This window comes from Melanotaenia boesemani, chromosome 15 (genome assembly GCF_017639745.1).
Source record: "Melanotaenia boesemani isolate fMelBoe1 chromosome 15, fMelBoe1.pri, whole genome shotgun sequence".
NCBI lineage: Eukaryota > Metazoa > Chordata > Actinopteri > Atheriniformes > Melanotaeniidae > Melanotaenia > Melanotaenia boesemani.
In genome coordinates, this window is record NC_055696.1 from 6,214,167 (window position 1) to 6,227,157 (window position 12,991).

General features: G+C 38.7%; 1 protein-coding gene across 12 annotated transcripts in view; it reads left to right on the forward strand.

Annotated features, from left to right (window-relative positions):
• Nucleotides 1–12,991, forward strand: part of msi2b (musashi RNA-binding protein 2b) — a 234,964-nt gene that overhangs the window by 163,848 nt on the left and 58,125 nt on the right. For all 12 annotated transcript variants that reach the window (XR_006012873.1, XM_042007574.1, XM_042007575.1 and 9 more), the window contains exon 8: nt 10,136–10,218. Coding sequence is in view for 11 of the 12 variants with exons in the window: in XM_042007574.1 (XP_041863508.1) it covers nt 10,136–10,218 (83 nt within the window). In the remaining variant the exon portion in view is untranslated. The remainder of the gene's footprint in view (nt 1–10,135; nt 10,219–12,991) is intronic.

Genomic DNA, 12,991 nt, shown 5'->3' on the forward strand with positions numbered 1-12,991 from the left:
ATTGTGGTTCACATGGTGCATAATGGAAAAATTATGACACCACCGAATATAGCTGCTGTGTACAGTCATATTAGATTTATCACCTCACTTTTTTACCTGTCTAAAGCTATATTTATTCACCGTTGGATGAAATTATAATTTTATTTACTGATTCTTATCTATAGAGTAAGTTTCACCTGCAGGATGGTTGTCTTTCATGTAAACACACAGATAAACACTAAAACAAGTTTAGCACTGTCAAGCCAACCTCTGATTGATCAGCCTGATATGATCAGTAAATGTACTGCTTTATCATACTTGTTAAATTCTAAAAGTGTTTAGGTCGTTAATAATGAAATTATATTTTTCCTATGTACTTGTTATTTGTTGCTTATTAAAAGTTCATTTGACATTTCTTTTCTCTGCTTTAAGCCCAGTTATGACATGCTGCTTTGAGCCTGTTGCTCATGAATAAAGGAGTAGTTAGTCACCTTCTCCACAGATAATTGCTTCTTTTCAGTTGTTGTTGGAGAAGCTAGCTCTGATCATATAGAAGGAGAGAAAATCACTTCTGGGTATATTTGTTTGGCACTAATATATATATATATATATATATATATTCATTCATCAAATCACCGCCCTCATGGTTCGAACCTCCCCCCAGCCGAGATTCGAACAAGCGACCTTCTTGCTGTGAGGCCATAAGTACAATCTGTGTATTGCTGTTTTTGTAGGGCTGCACATTATATCTGAAATTTAATGTTATTGCAATATGAATATTACAGAAGCAATCATAATATGACAAGACTTTTGGACTTCAAATGGGATAAACTCATTTGCATGATCTAAATCCTCCCTAGGAGGTGAGTGTGTGTGAATGGTTGGCCCTTTTGATGGCCTGCCCAGGGTTGTACCCTGCCTCTTACCTGGGATAGGCAATGCTGGGATAGGCTCCAGCTTACCTGCAACTCGTAATGGACAAAGTTGTACAGATAATGAATGAATAAAACAAGACATAGAAACAGAATTGGAAAGTGCTACAGTAGGGTTTTAAGAGCCTTCCAGAAGTGCTTAAAAGCGACAAAATAAGAATAATGACATACAGATACACAAGGCTATCTTAATCGGAATTAATGGCAGTCTAAAAAAGTGTGTCTTCAGCTTTGATCAGTAGTAATGCGAATGCTCAGTTTGTTCCACAGTAGAAGCAGCAACTGCAAAAGAAAGAACGATCACCCCACTGTCCCAAGGTCCCAAGCAGAAGCTGACCCAAAGAAAGCAGGGCCTATGATTATGGATAATTACAATCTCCGACAAGTAGGAGGGCGCCAGGCTGTTAACGGCGTTAAAAACAAACAACAGAAGTTTAAAATCAATTCTAAAACAAAGTGGAAGCCAGTGGAGCGACGACAGCACAGGGCTTATGTGTTCACGTCTGGATGTGCTCATTAAAAATCGGGCAGCAGCGTTCTGTACAAGTTATAGATGTGAAATTGAAGACTGACTGAGGCCAACGTATAGGGGATTACACTAGTCCAGTCTTCAACTTACGAATGCACAGATTGCCTTCTCAAGATCCTGCCAAGTGAGAAAGGGCTTCACTTTGGCCAAAAGACAGAGCGGAAAAAAGCCTGTTCTAACAACAGAACTAATCTGTTTATCAAGTTTCAGCCTTCTGTCAAATGTTACACCAAGATTTTTAACATGTGATTTAAACAAGGAGGCCAGAGTACTACAGTTTGTGAAAACATTCGATATAGGTGACGTGTCAAACAAGATGCATTCAGTTTTGCAGTCATTCACGTCCAAAAAGTTCTATGCCAACCACTGCTTCACATCATTTCTACAATCCAGCAGCTTAGTAAGTGTAGTATTTTTATTTGGTCTAATAGGCAAATATAAATGCAAATCGTCAGCATAAAAATGAAAAGACAAAGGTAGCAAATACAATGAAAAGAGAACAGGGCCCAGAATAGACCCCTGTGGCACCACCCATGAGAGGGATGCATGTTAAAAGCAGAGATCACTGGTCATTACAGAAAAGCTCCTATTTGCCAGGTATGATTTAAACCATTGGAGAGTGTTGCCACGGATACCAATATACTGCTCCAGGTGAGATACAAGGACTGCATGGATGACTGTATCAAAGGCCGCTGTGAGTTCCAGCAGCACCAGCACAGTTGGGTTCCCAGCATCCACAGACAAGGCAATGTCATTGTGCACCGTTAACAGTGCTGATTCAGTGATACGTCTGGATCTGAAGACAAACTGGAATTTATCCAGGAATGAGTTTATCTCTAAAAATGTCTATAACGGATTAAAAACTTATTCTAAAACCTTTGGAAGAAAAGACAGATGCGAGATAGGCCTAAAATTAGACAGCACGGAGCGGTCAAGGTGAAATAAGACAAGAGTGTATAAAAAAAAAACAAGTTTGACCATATGGAATTAAAAACCTTCAAAAACTTGGCTGGAATGATGTGTAAGGGACAGTTAGTGAGTTTCATGCCACTAACCACATATCAAACTACAAAATGAAACTAAAAAATCATCTGAAATTTCAATCCTGAGCTTAAATCAAACATTTAAATGAACAAAAATATACTAGAAAAGGTTCTATTTTTAATGTTACTTACTCATATAACTCCTTACAGCTATTTAGCTATTTTAGCTTATAAATAAACTATCAATGCCAGGCATTGCTCAGGCAGAAATGAAGGTGCGTTTTACAAATTATTAATTAATTGAAGTGTGAATGATGGATTGTTTTCCCCCTACTAACTAGCATGTATCATATGATTTTCTAATATCATGTGGTTCTACTTCCTGGATGTCTAACCACATTACAAACAGACATTCACTGACAGACAAAGCTTGGTACAGTTATAGTTATATCAATGTGTGGTACAGTTAAAAAAGATAAAAGATACTGTCGTACAGGTGTCATTGAAGGTTTGAATACACCTTCTCAATAAAAGAAGAAATAAAATTAATGGCGAGTTATGGGTCCAGGTTACACATTTTATACATAATCCCACTGTTAGAGATGTGTGTTTATGTTTGTGTGCGTTTGTATGGAGACAGGGTGTCTCTCTAAGTAGGACAGTAGAAATTGATGGCCAACACTGAAAGCTGACCTACATAGAGGCACAGACAAACTAGTTCCCTCAGCATGCATGCTGAGCCCAGTTGCTCTTCAGAAAATGCAGAGAAAGCAGGCATATTGTTACTGTTGCATTTAATGAAGGCATGCAGTTGATCTGTCCACCTATTTGCAGAACGCCCATCCTCATCTGTGGCTTGTAGACGCAAACTTTACGGGGTAATATTTATATGATTTGCTCCCTGTTTTAAAAGTCAAGGTTAATGGAGAAATTTAATTAACCAGAATATCATAATATTCAAAAAAAAGAAAAAAAAGAAAATTTGCAGACCACTGATGGTACAAAGACATCAGGGCACAATGAAATCATAAAGACCAAAGTGTGAAAAAAACAGCAATCAAATTAAAATGAAATTACATCAATTTATAGTCACACTGCTTCAGCCTAATTGTTCTCTGGCCTGATGCTTTATTCATTCTGTTCTTAAAGACTCGTTTATGACATTTTTCAGTAATGAGATGCCCTTTTTAATGTTGTCTAAACTATTAAGTTTCAGCATTTGAACGCCTGCGAGCTGTTGCTAACCATCCAAAGCGTTATCCAGCCCCCTACACATACAGCACAGTAGTCATCACCTTAACATTTTTCTCAGACTGAAGGTTGGGCCTACAAAGTCCAACAGAGACATTTACTTTAGTGAAGTCCCGTTTTTCTCTTAAATTCACTCAAAGTCTACACAAAGTATTGGATTGACATATTTTCTTAGTTTTTATTTAAATTCTTATAACAACATCAAATCCAGTTGAACTGTGCATTTTTTAATACAGCTAGCCAAGGTCTGGCTTATGTTGAGGCTATGAAATTAAATCAGATGCTTATTACCCAATAAATAGAAAGTACGGAGGAAGTAGACATGTACCCGATTGTTTGTAGCACTTAACTGGAGAATTAAACCACATACAGATTTATGGTCTTTGGTCTCCCCTTAAATACATAACTCTTTATATGTACAAATATATAAATATTATGATGTATTCTTTTAGTGATGTTACACTTTTTCTTACCATATTTATCATCTGAGTGTTTTAAGGTAAAAGATTTTACTGTACACTTATGGGATTAATTTTACATGGTTTGTCTTCATATTCCCCCGATAACTGGTATGCCTAAAAGCAGTCACATTTGTTTGTTTATAATTTTTATCAGCTGGTGGGTTTCTCTGTGGGACCTACGCTGTATCTATGCATCTGTCTTCCTATCTCTTACATATTGGTCTCTTTATTAATCAAATATCAATATAACTAACCTAAATGGCTAATTGATCCTTGTTGTTATTATATTGTGTTTTTCTATATCTTTTAATATATGGAAGAATATGCAATTTGTTTTCTATGTTATTATCATACATAATGTGAGATTCTTTTGAATAATACTGACATTTATTTGTATTTAGGAGGGGAAAAAAAATCTCATTCTAGTTAAAGCATTACCTAAAATGTGTTCTGCTCCCAGTGAGATGTGGCCTATGCGTTCAGAAAGTTCACTATTAACTGTATTAAACAGAGGATTAATGCCCGGGGCTGTGGATCTCTACTAATAGCAGACGGAAATACTGATCAAAGGACTCTAACTGTGCCGTGGGTGTTCGGCCTGCCTCTGTCTGCTTCTCTGCATTACAAGAAGATAGTGCTTGGAAGACAGAGCAGGAGCTTTCTGTAGACTTTCTCCTGATGGGACAGATGAAGGCTTTATCGTGCATAATTGGCTCACGGTCGCCTGTTCATTTTGGACATATAAGTGAAGCAATTTTAATTCCAGGTGGGTTGCACCGCAACCAATACCAGCCAAGCAAATATGTGTTTATGCAAGTGTGTGCATGCTATTGAGTTTTTTTGTTGTGTGTGTGTGTGTGTGTGTGTGTGTGTGTGTGTGTGTGTGTGTGTGTGTGTGTGTGTTGTCTGTGCAGATGATGTCACAGGGACTCCAGTCCATGTGTATTGTGTCCCAGGAGACACGACTGACACTTCCTCCAGGTTGTTGCACTTACTTCCACTATGTTGACAGGGCCAGTAGTCAGAGCTGCTCAGCAGCAGCCTGCTCTCATTACATGTGGTTCTTATCAGCAGCAATATACAGCTCCTACTGTCAGAGCGTTGCATGTTTATGGGTCCTCATGTCATTTAAAATAAATTGCAGTTAAATGTCTAAAAGTACTTTTGCAGATTGGGTGAAGACTATAAGCAAAACCTAAAAAAACAAAAACATTAGTTGTCAGATTTTGATTATAACAAGTCATGAAAGGAAAAATTCACAATTCAAAGTTAGGTTTTTATTTGACAAAATTTGGTCCATTGAATTATATCTTTTTTAGATAAAAGGCTTCGAACAATCTGTGATACAAAAATTTGTCTTGATTTTTCTGCAATGGATTGACCATCTTTCCAGGATGTACTCTGCCATTTACCTGGTGGTAAAGGCCCATATCCAGCCCAAATAATGCATGATAATACAATTTATATCTTTGAGGGCTATTTTAATAACACACACACAAAAAAAACATCCAAAATCTCTGATAATAGTATTTAGATATGTTAAGCTTTCTAGTTTTATTGATATCTGTGTTCTGTAGTGTCTCAGCTGAGGGATGTTTCCATATAGAATTCAGGGCCTAGAATCAGTTTTACTTCCAGTACATGGCATATGGATTTTTTATTTTATTCATTATCTTAACCACTTAGTCCATTAAGGGTCGTGGGTAAGCTGGAGCCTATACCAGCATTTAACAGGTGACAGGTGGACAGGTCACCAGCCCATCGCAGGGCCAACACAGATGGAGACAAACAACCATTCACACACACACTCACTCTTAGGCAGAATTTAGAGTGACCAATTAACCTAACATGCATATCTTTGGATGGTGGGAGGAAGCCGGAGAACCCGGAGAGAACCCAGCATACACGGGGAGAACATGCAAACTCCACACAGAAAGGCCACCACACCCCAGGTTCGAACCTCCCCCCAGCCGGGGCTCGAACCAGCGACCTTCTTGCTAACCACCACACCACCGTGCAGCCCCTTTTTTTTTATTTTATTTGATTTTTTGTCTAACAATTTATGCTTTCTAATACACTCCTGTAGCTGTAGGATCAAGAATTATGAATCATGTTTATCCAGTTTTACAGTTTCTGTTTGGGAAATTTTTGGAAATTAGCACAATTTCATTTTAAATTTAGATTTTTTTACATTTATATTATAATAATCATTTTGATATAATTAAGTTATTTAATTATACTTTAGTTTAATTAATATAATTCATTATAATTAATAGTGGTTTAATTTAATTAATTTGGTCTAATTTGAATTTCTAAAAATAACATTTCAGAAAATTTGCAGCACAAAGAGTACTTTTGTGTAATCTAATACTCAGCCGGTAGTTTCTTGTTATTTGTTGTAGTATTAGTCTGGTATATGATTTACTTTCTGCTGAAATGCTGTAGCTTGTGATTAATTACCAAGTGGTTTGGGGTACTGAACATACTTAAGATGAGTTCCCAGTAATCCAAACCATGCTGAATTGTCAGCATGCACACATACCTTAACTAAGACACTTTCTTAACTTGATATGTTCCTTCTCAACATTGACCCAGAAAGGTGTGTAATGAACACCAGGTGTATACACCGCATATAAGTGATGATACATATGTACTTTGCATTCTCTCTCATGTACTTTTGGCATTATATTTAGCTCCAGTCATCAGGGAGTTGGGGGATGCCTGCTACACACAGCAGCTGTAAATTTATGTCACTCTTATCTCCACCCCCACGCATCTTCAAGCTCTCACAAATCTTTACAACAATAAGTCACAACTGGTTGTAACTCTCCTACTTACTATGGCTCTTACATTTTATAAACCCCTTGGGATGAAAATAGTAAAAATGAACATGTCACAAGATAGTGTAGTGTTTTTTTATTATATATATATATTTCTTGTAAGATTTTTGAAGCCATTTCCAATGTGTAAGGAAAAGATGTCACATTAGACATCAAAGGGAACCTTTCAGAGAATCATCTAAATTTTGAAAGGCTCTACATTTTAAAGCTGTGATGCCACCTTTCATGTCAAAGTCAACATCTCTGCATCAATTTGCAAGTTTTCCCCTGATACGCTTGTGCCAGAATCAGTCTTTTTTTCCAGACTTGGAGAGGCTGAGTGGCTGAAGGTGGGTGGAAAGCATTAGAACAACAAAAGCATAGAAATCTACACTGAGTGTGAAATAAAGACCGAATATGATGAAGCTGGTAAAAGGCCGTGAAAGTAGGCTCCATGCCGATCCTGTGGAGCGATGGAGATGAGGCCAAGCCTAGTTCTAGCTAGTAAGTGTGAGCATGAGCAGCCAGGAAGCCTTAGCCAGTAGCCCTATCACCTATTATCAACCTTCCAATGAGACATCTGTGTGTTTCCATTTACAGCGTATTGTTTAAGCTGCGGGAAGGTTCTTCATTGTGAGCATGTTGGCACCTCTCTCTCTGAGTCTGTCAGAGTTGACAGTCTTTTAATAGTCCTGTGAAGGTCAGCTTCCTGCCATGTGTGAATAGCTGAAGGAGAAGTGCCGAGATACCTGTGGACAGTTTCACTGTGCTGACACCCTGCAGGGGGACTCGTGGAGAGAGGAATGTTTATATTGATGCTATTCTGTGGCCTGTAATTGTGTGTAAGGTCTGTAAAATGGGAAAGTGGGACATAGAAATGCAGAGACAGAGGTTCAGTCAGCCCACAGGGGACTGATGAAGGAGGAGTGTCCTGAGCCAGGGAGGAAAGAAAAATGTGGTTGTTTGTTGTTTTCCATTTTTTGTGTATGAATGCTGGATACAGTCTAGCTAAGGTTGGCGCTCCTGCAAAATGTCTTTTTTTTGTTCATTTAACAGATCCAGTCATGGGTGAAAGAGCCCTGCTGGTGGTATCTGTGGTGGTAAGGCTTGGCCGTGACCCCAGTGGATATAATGTAGCAGTGGAAAACATCCTGTCACTTGATGGAGGAGCTGCCTGTAGCAGCAGGAAGGAGTTTGGCGACAGAGGCCATGTGTGTTAACCTCTTCCCTTGTCACTTTTTTCCTGTCTACTCCACCCCCCCCACCCCCACCCCCACACACACATTTTTTCCTCTCCCATCATCACCCCCCCCCCTGCTTACCTCTCCATCCCCATTCCCTGAGACCCCACTCCCTCTACTCTACCTGCACTCCTCCATGACAAATTACTCTTGGCGGCTGATTTGTTGGTTGTCAAAAGTGCTCCTTGTGCTGAGGGTGTGGGGTGAGCACCCGTCTCCCGCCCCCTCTTCCAATGCCCACCCCTTTCTTCTGCCTGTCGTCATCACCTGTCCCTTGCCTCCCCCCCTCCATCAGCCTCTCACATGTAAACTCTCACCACAGCCCCAGTGTTGAGATGTCTCACTGGAAACTGACATTGTGTCTCATAAGATCTCATTACATGAGATGTTCATGTTAAATCAGCTCCCACATAAGGTTCCCAACCCTTCTTTTTACTAAACTGTTCTGATACGTCTTTACTGTAGCTGCTACCAGAAGAGGAGAATCTTTTGTTATTTATGGAGGAGGGGGTGAAGGAGGAGCAGAGGAGAAAAATGCAAGCGAGATAAAGACTTTATGACAGAACTATAAATGTCAGTGTTTGTGATAGGCTGCCTACTGTGGTAAGCAGCACAAACAGGCTCTGACAAAGAAATCTCAATTTCTCTGGATGATCTGATGAATTAATAGAATAAGCAGCTTAAACTAATGTACCCTAATACACTACATTTAGCTGTTCCTGGAAAGATGTAAATATGAGCATGCATAAAGATGCTGAATATTTACTAACAACATGCACACAGTAGGAGTGCATCTATTTTATGAGCAGTATTTTTCTATAAAAATGAACCATTTAGAAATTGACTGTATTAAATAGTGGACAAATAAAGGTATTAAATCACATTGTTTTAAAAACAAATCCTGTCCATCTGCATATCCAATACTACCTTAAAACAGTTCTGCTTATCGATTTGTAGTCCTGCCAGAGATGGGCTAACACAGCCTGACATACTGAAGGGATAAACCAACTTATTATAATAAATACAACCAAATCTTTCATGGATGACAAGTGTTTTTGTGTCTTTTGTGTGTGCAGCCTGTAGTTTATGTCTGGATGTGAATGTGTGCACATGTGCATGAAGCTAAGGGCTAAAAAAAATAACAATAGATTGGTTGTGGTTTGTTTATTCAGATGCTTCAGTGTTTATACTGACAGCCACTTACGCCCCAACCAGACACGACTCTCTTCAGTCTGGTGTTTGCCGTTTTAAAAAGCGACTTGTGTCCCTTCAGTCCCACTTGCTGCTCTATTCACTAACAGTTTCTCTTTTGCAAAAGTAATAGAATATCTGTTTTTCTTTCAACTCCAGCTACACAGAAACTAGATTGCTTTGTGTATCACCATCAAAACACAGAGGAGAGCATTGCAATCCACTTGTGTTCAAAAGTCTAAAACCATCTTGTCTCTCTGTCTTTGTGTTAAAAGAGGGGTTAAGCTTTTATCCTATAAATATGGCATGAAAATCCCTCTGTCAACGACACATTCATTCTAAGGCTTGTATTAACATAAAAATAGGGGCTTGTTATACAGTCAGATTTCAATAAAAAGAACACAAAATGCATTTAATGAAATTCAGATGCTGGGCCATAGCTCCCTAGATCTCATTAAATGAGCTTTGTGCTGTTTTTCCATCTTCTCTTTGTAGAGGAGGTCCTTGAGTGCCCTTAATAATGTGGCAGATTTCATCATATTTCTGATTTAAAGAGGACAATGTCTGTCTTGTTCACTTGTTCTTTTCCTTACTGAAACCAGTCTCCACAGATGTGCTTGTATAGTTTCTGGATCTGGCTCGTGATGATTTTCTGTCTTGTGATACGTTTTTTTTAGTTACTGAAGTTTTTGTTGAGGTTCTCCACTAACTCGTTTCCCTCCCCCCTCCCCTCTGTTTCTCCTGCATAGGATTTGGTTTCATAACTTTTGAGAGTGAAGACATCGTAGAGAAAGTCTGTGAAATTCATTTTCATGAAATCAATAACAAAATGGTAAGTCTACTCTTTTTTTTTCTTTCAATTCCAGGTGAACGTTGAAGGATTAATATTTCATTTCTTCTTTTCCCTGCTATTAATAGCAGACCATGTGTGTGTGTGTTTATGTTCATATGCACAAGCTAACATTCACACACACCCACATTCTGTGGGTCTGTGGGTCTCAGGGATGAGAAGGCAGTGGTGTGTACTGCCCACAAACTGTGAAATTGTGTGGCTGAGTTCTGCCTGTCAGGCTGAGGGACCGGAGAGTGGAGCCTGTCCCTCTTTTTCTGAATCCCCTACCACAAACACACACACACACATTCACACACACAGGTGGAGATGTCCACGGATGCAACAGGGAAGCTCCTCGCAGAAGGCAGAGTTCATTAGTCAGGGATTAACACCTCCAACAGAGTGCCAGTGATGCTAGTTTTATTTACACCAGTAATGTGGTCTTCTCAGAGCTCTGAGTTCAGTAGCAGTTTTCTAAGTCATCATGTGACTTATAATAATTGACAAGGTCCACCCTTGGTGTAGCGAGTGTGACATTAGGCCCCCCCTTCACCCAGTTCCACCCGTCAGGCCTCTGGAGAAATCCTGCATCATTTGAACAGCTTTGTGGGCTGTGATTGACTGGAGGGAATACTTGTCTTACCGCCGTTCAGTGGGGCTCCTTCTCTCGATGTGCGCCCTCACTCTCTCTCACAGGCCTTTCCTGTAACCGACTGACTGACTGGAGCGCTGACTGACAGGACCACTGTAGTAGAACCATGTTCACTTGGGACCGATCCAAGTCACATATGACCCCAGTATGCATCCCTCAGTGCATTCAGTGCTTAGGGCTAAAACAAAAAAATGCCACAGTCTGACAGAAATAACTGTGTACACATGAAAGATAGCCTGTCAGATCCTCTGACATCTTGGCATAGCAGAACAAATGTCACACGTGAACATAAAGTGGTATATATACATGTTGATTCTTAATATCAAAAATTCACAACATGTTATAGAAACAGCTAACACATCTGATCTCTAGTGAAGGTATTTCCACTGAGGTTACTCTCTGTGTTGCCTTACATTTATTGTGAGATGAACATATGAATACCCTCACAGCCTATTTATAAAAGGTTCTACAGCAATTTGACAATAATTGGATCACAAACATAGGTTCCAGTTATTAGGTTGAATTTGTTTCGGAAAAAGTTAAATTATGTAAATATTATCAAACAGTTTAGCATTGTTTCCAAAAATGCCTGGATGCCGTGAAGAGTGAAAATCAAAACAAAATACAGTGATTATCAAATCAGTTAGTACAAAGACAACATAAAAATATAGCAAACAATGGTGTTTGTTTTTAGTCTGAATAAAGCCGAAATAAATCTATATTCTCAGTTTGTAACGTCAAAGACGAACGTGTTGTTAACCACCCAGCCAAACATCAATGACTAAAACAATCAATAAGTAAATAAATTCAGGTCTCAAACTCACAGGGAAATGAGCACTGTTGTGTACATCCGCACAACGCTCTTATTGACAGATCTCAGATCAGATCAAATGAAACACGCATGACAGATTTCATTTTAACTGAAGCACATTCGACGAAGACCCTAACATTGTTAATGTCTCATGGTGGGCATACTTGCCGCTGAGTGTTAAACCAACATGCATTGATGCAGTGTGTGAGTATGTTAGCCAGGGAGTGAGAGACTTAGTCCAGCAGTCATAGCAGTGTATTTATCTGTTAATCGCAATTGTCTCCTGTAAAATTTTTGTAAAAGTAATGAATGAAAAACAAGTCAGGTGTTTCTGGATATCCTGAACTCTGTATCATTACAGCTCTGCATTAAATGAATCCACAGAGCATCTAGTGACTGCAGCTACTCACAACACTTTGGTTCTCAGTCGGTGTGATGCCATCAGTCTCCCAAAAGTCCACTGCTGGCTCTGCTGGCGTGTGGCCAGGTCTATAGTGGTGCCACATTTTTGTTTGACTTGGTGCAAAATTATTGCTGTTTCTATTGTAGTCGTTGTTTCTCTGCAATTTAACTATTGTTTATTGTTAATTGTTTTATTTGGATCCCCATTAGCTGCAACAAAACCACAGCAATTCTTCCAGAGGTCCGAAAATAATTCAAGTTCTGTAAATTCTGGCATCTGTGGAAGACGCATTTGATCTCTTAATGTCCATGCCCACTCAGTACCTACATAGCCCAAATGTAACCCTTATGGGCCCCACATGGACATGCTGGCTGGGCCCATGAATGCTCAAGGTGGGGGATTGAATCATTACCTTAGCTTGAGTTGAATTGAATTGAATTACATTGAATTGAATTGAATTGAATTAAAGTTAATTGAATTAAAGTGAATTTGAGAGTATAGTTTTTTTTTTATGCAGAACTGCAAACAAAATTCGATAAATTACCCATGTACAATTTCAAAGTAATTTTGAAATTTACATGATTTGCAAGTTATTCCATTTTATTAGTTACTGATTACATAAATCATCTCTTCTTTAAGGTTAAGTATCTAATGTGGATATTATAAAATGACAGCAAAATCATTTTTTCTCTTAAATATGATTTACTTATTGTTCAAGAAATGGTTGAGAAAAAATGTACAAAAAAACACTACATGCTCTTAATGTTTGGCACAATTGGCACTCTTGATTGACGTATTAAATGCTATAAACTGCTGTAAAGGGCTATCACTCTAATCAAATCAAATTTTATTTATAAAGCACTTTTCAAACAAAAAGCATTCAATTTTGGCCCATAAAAAAACAAGT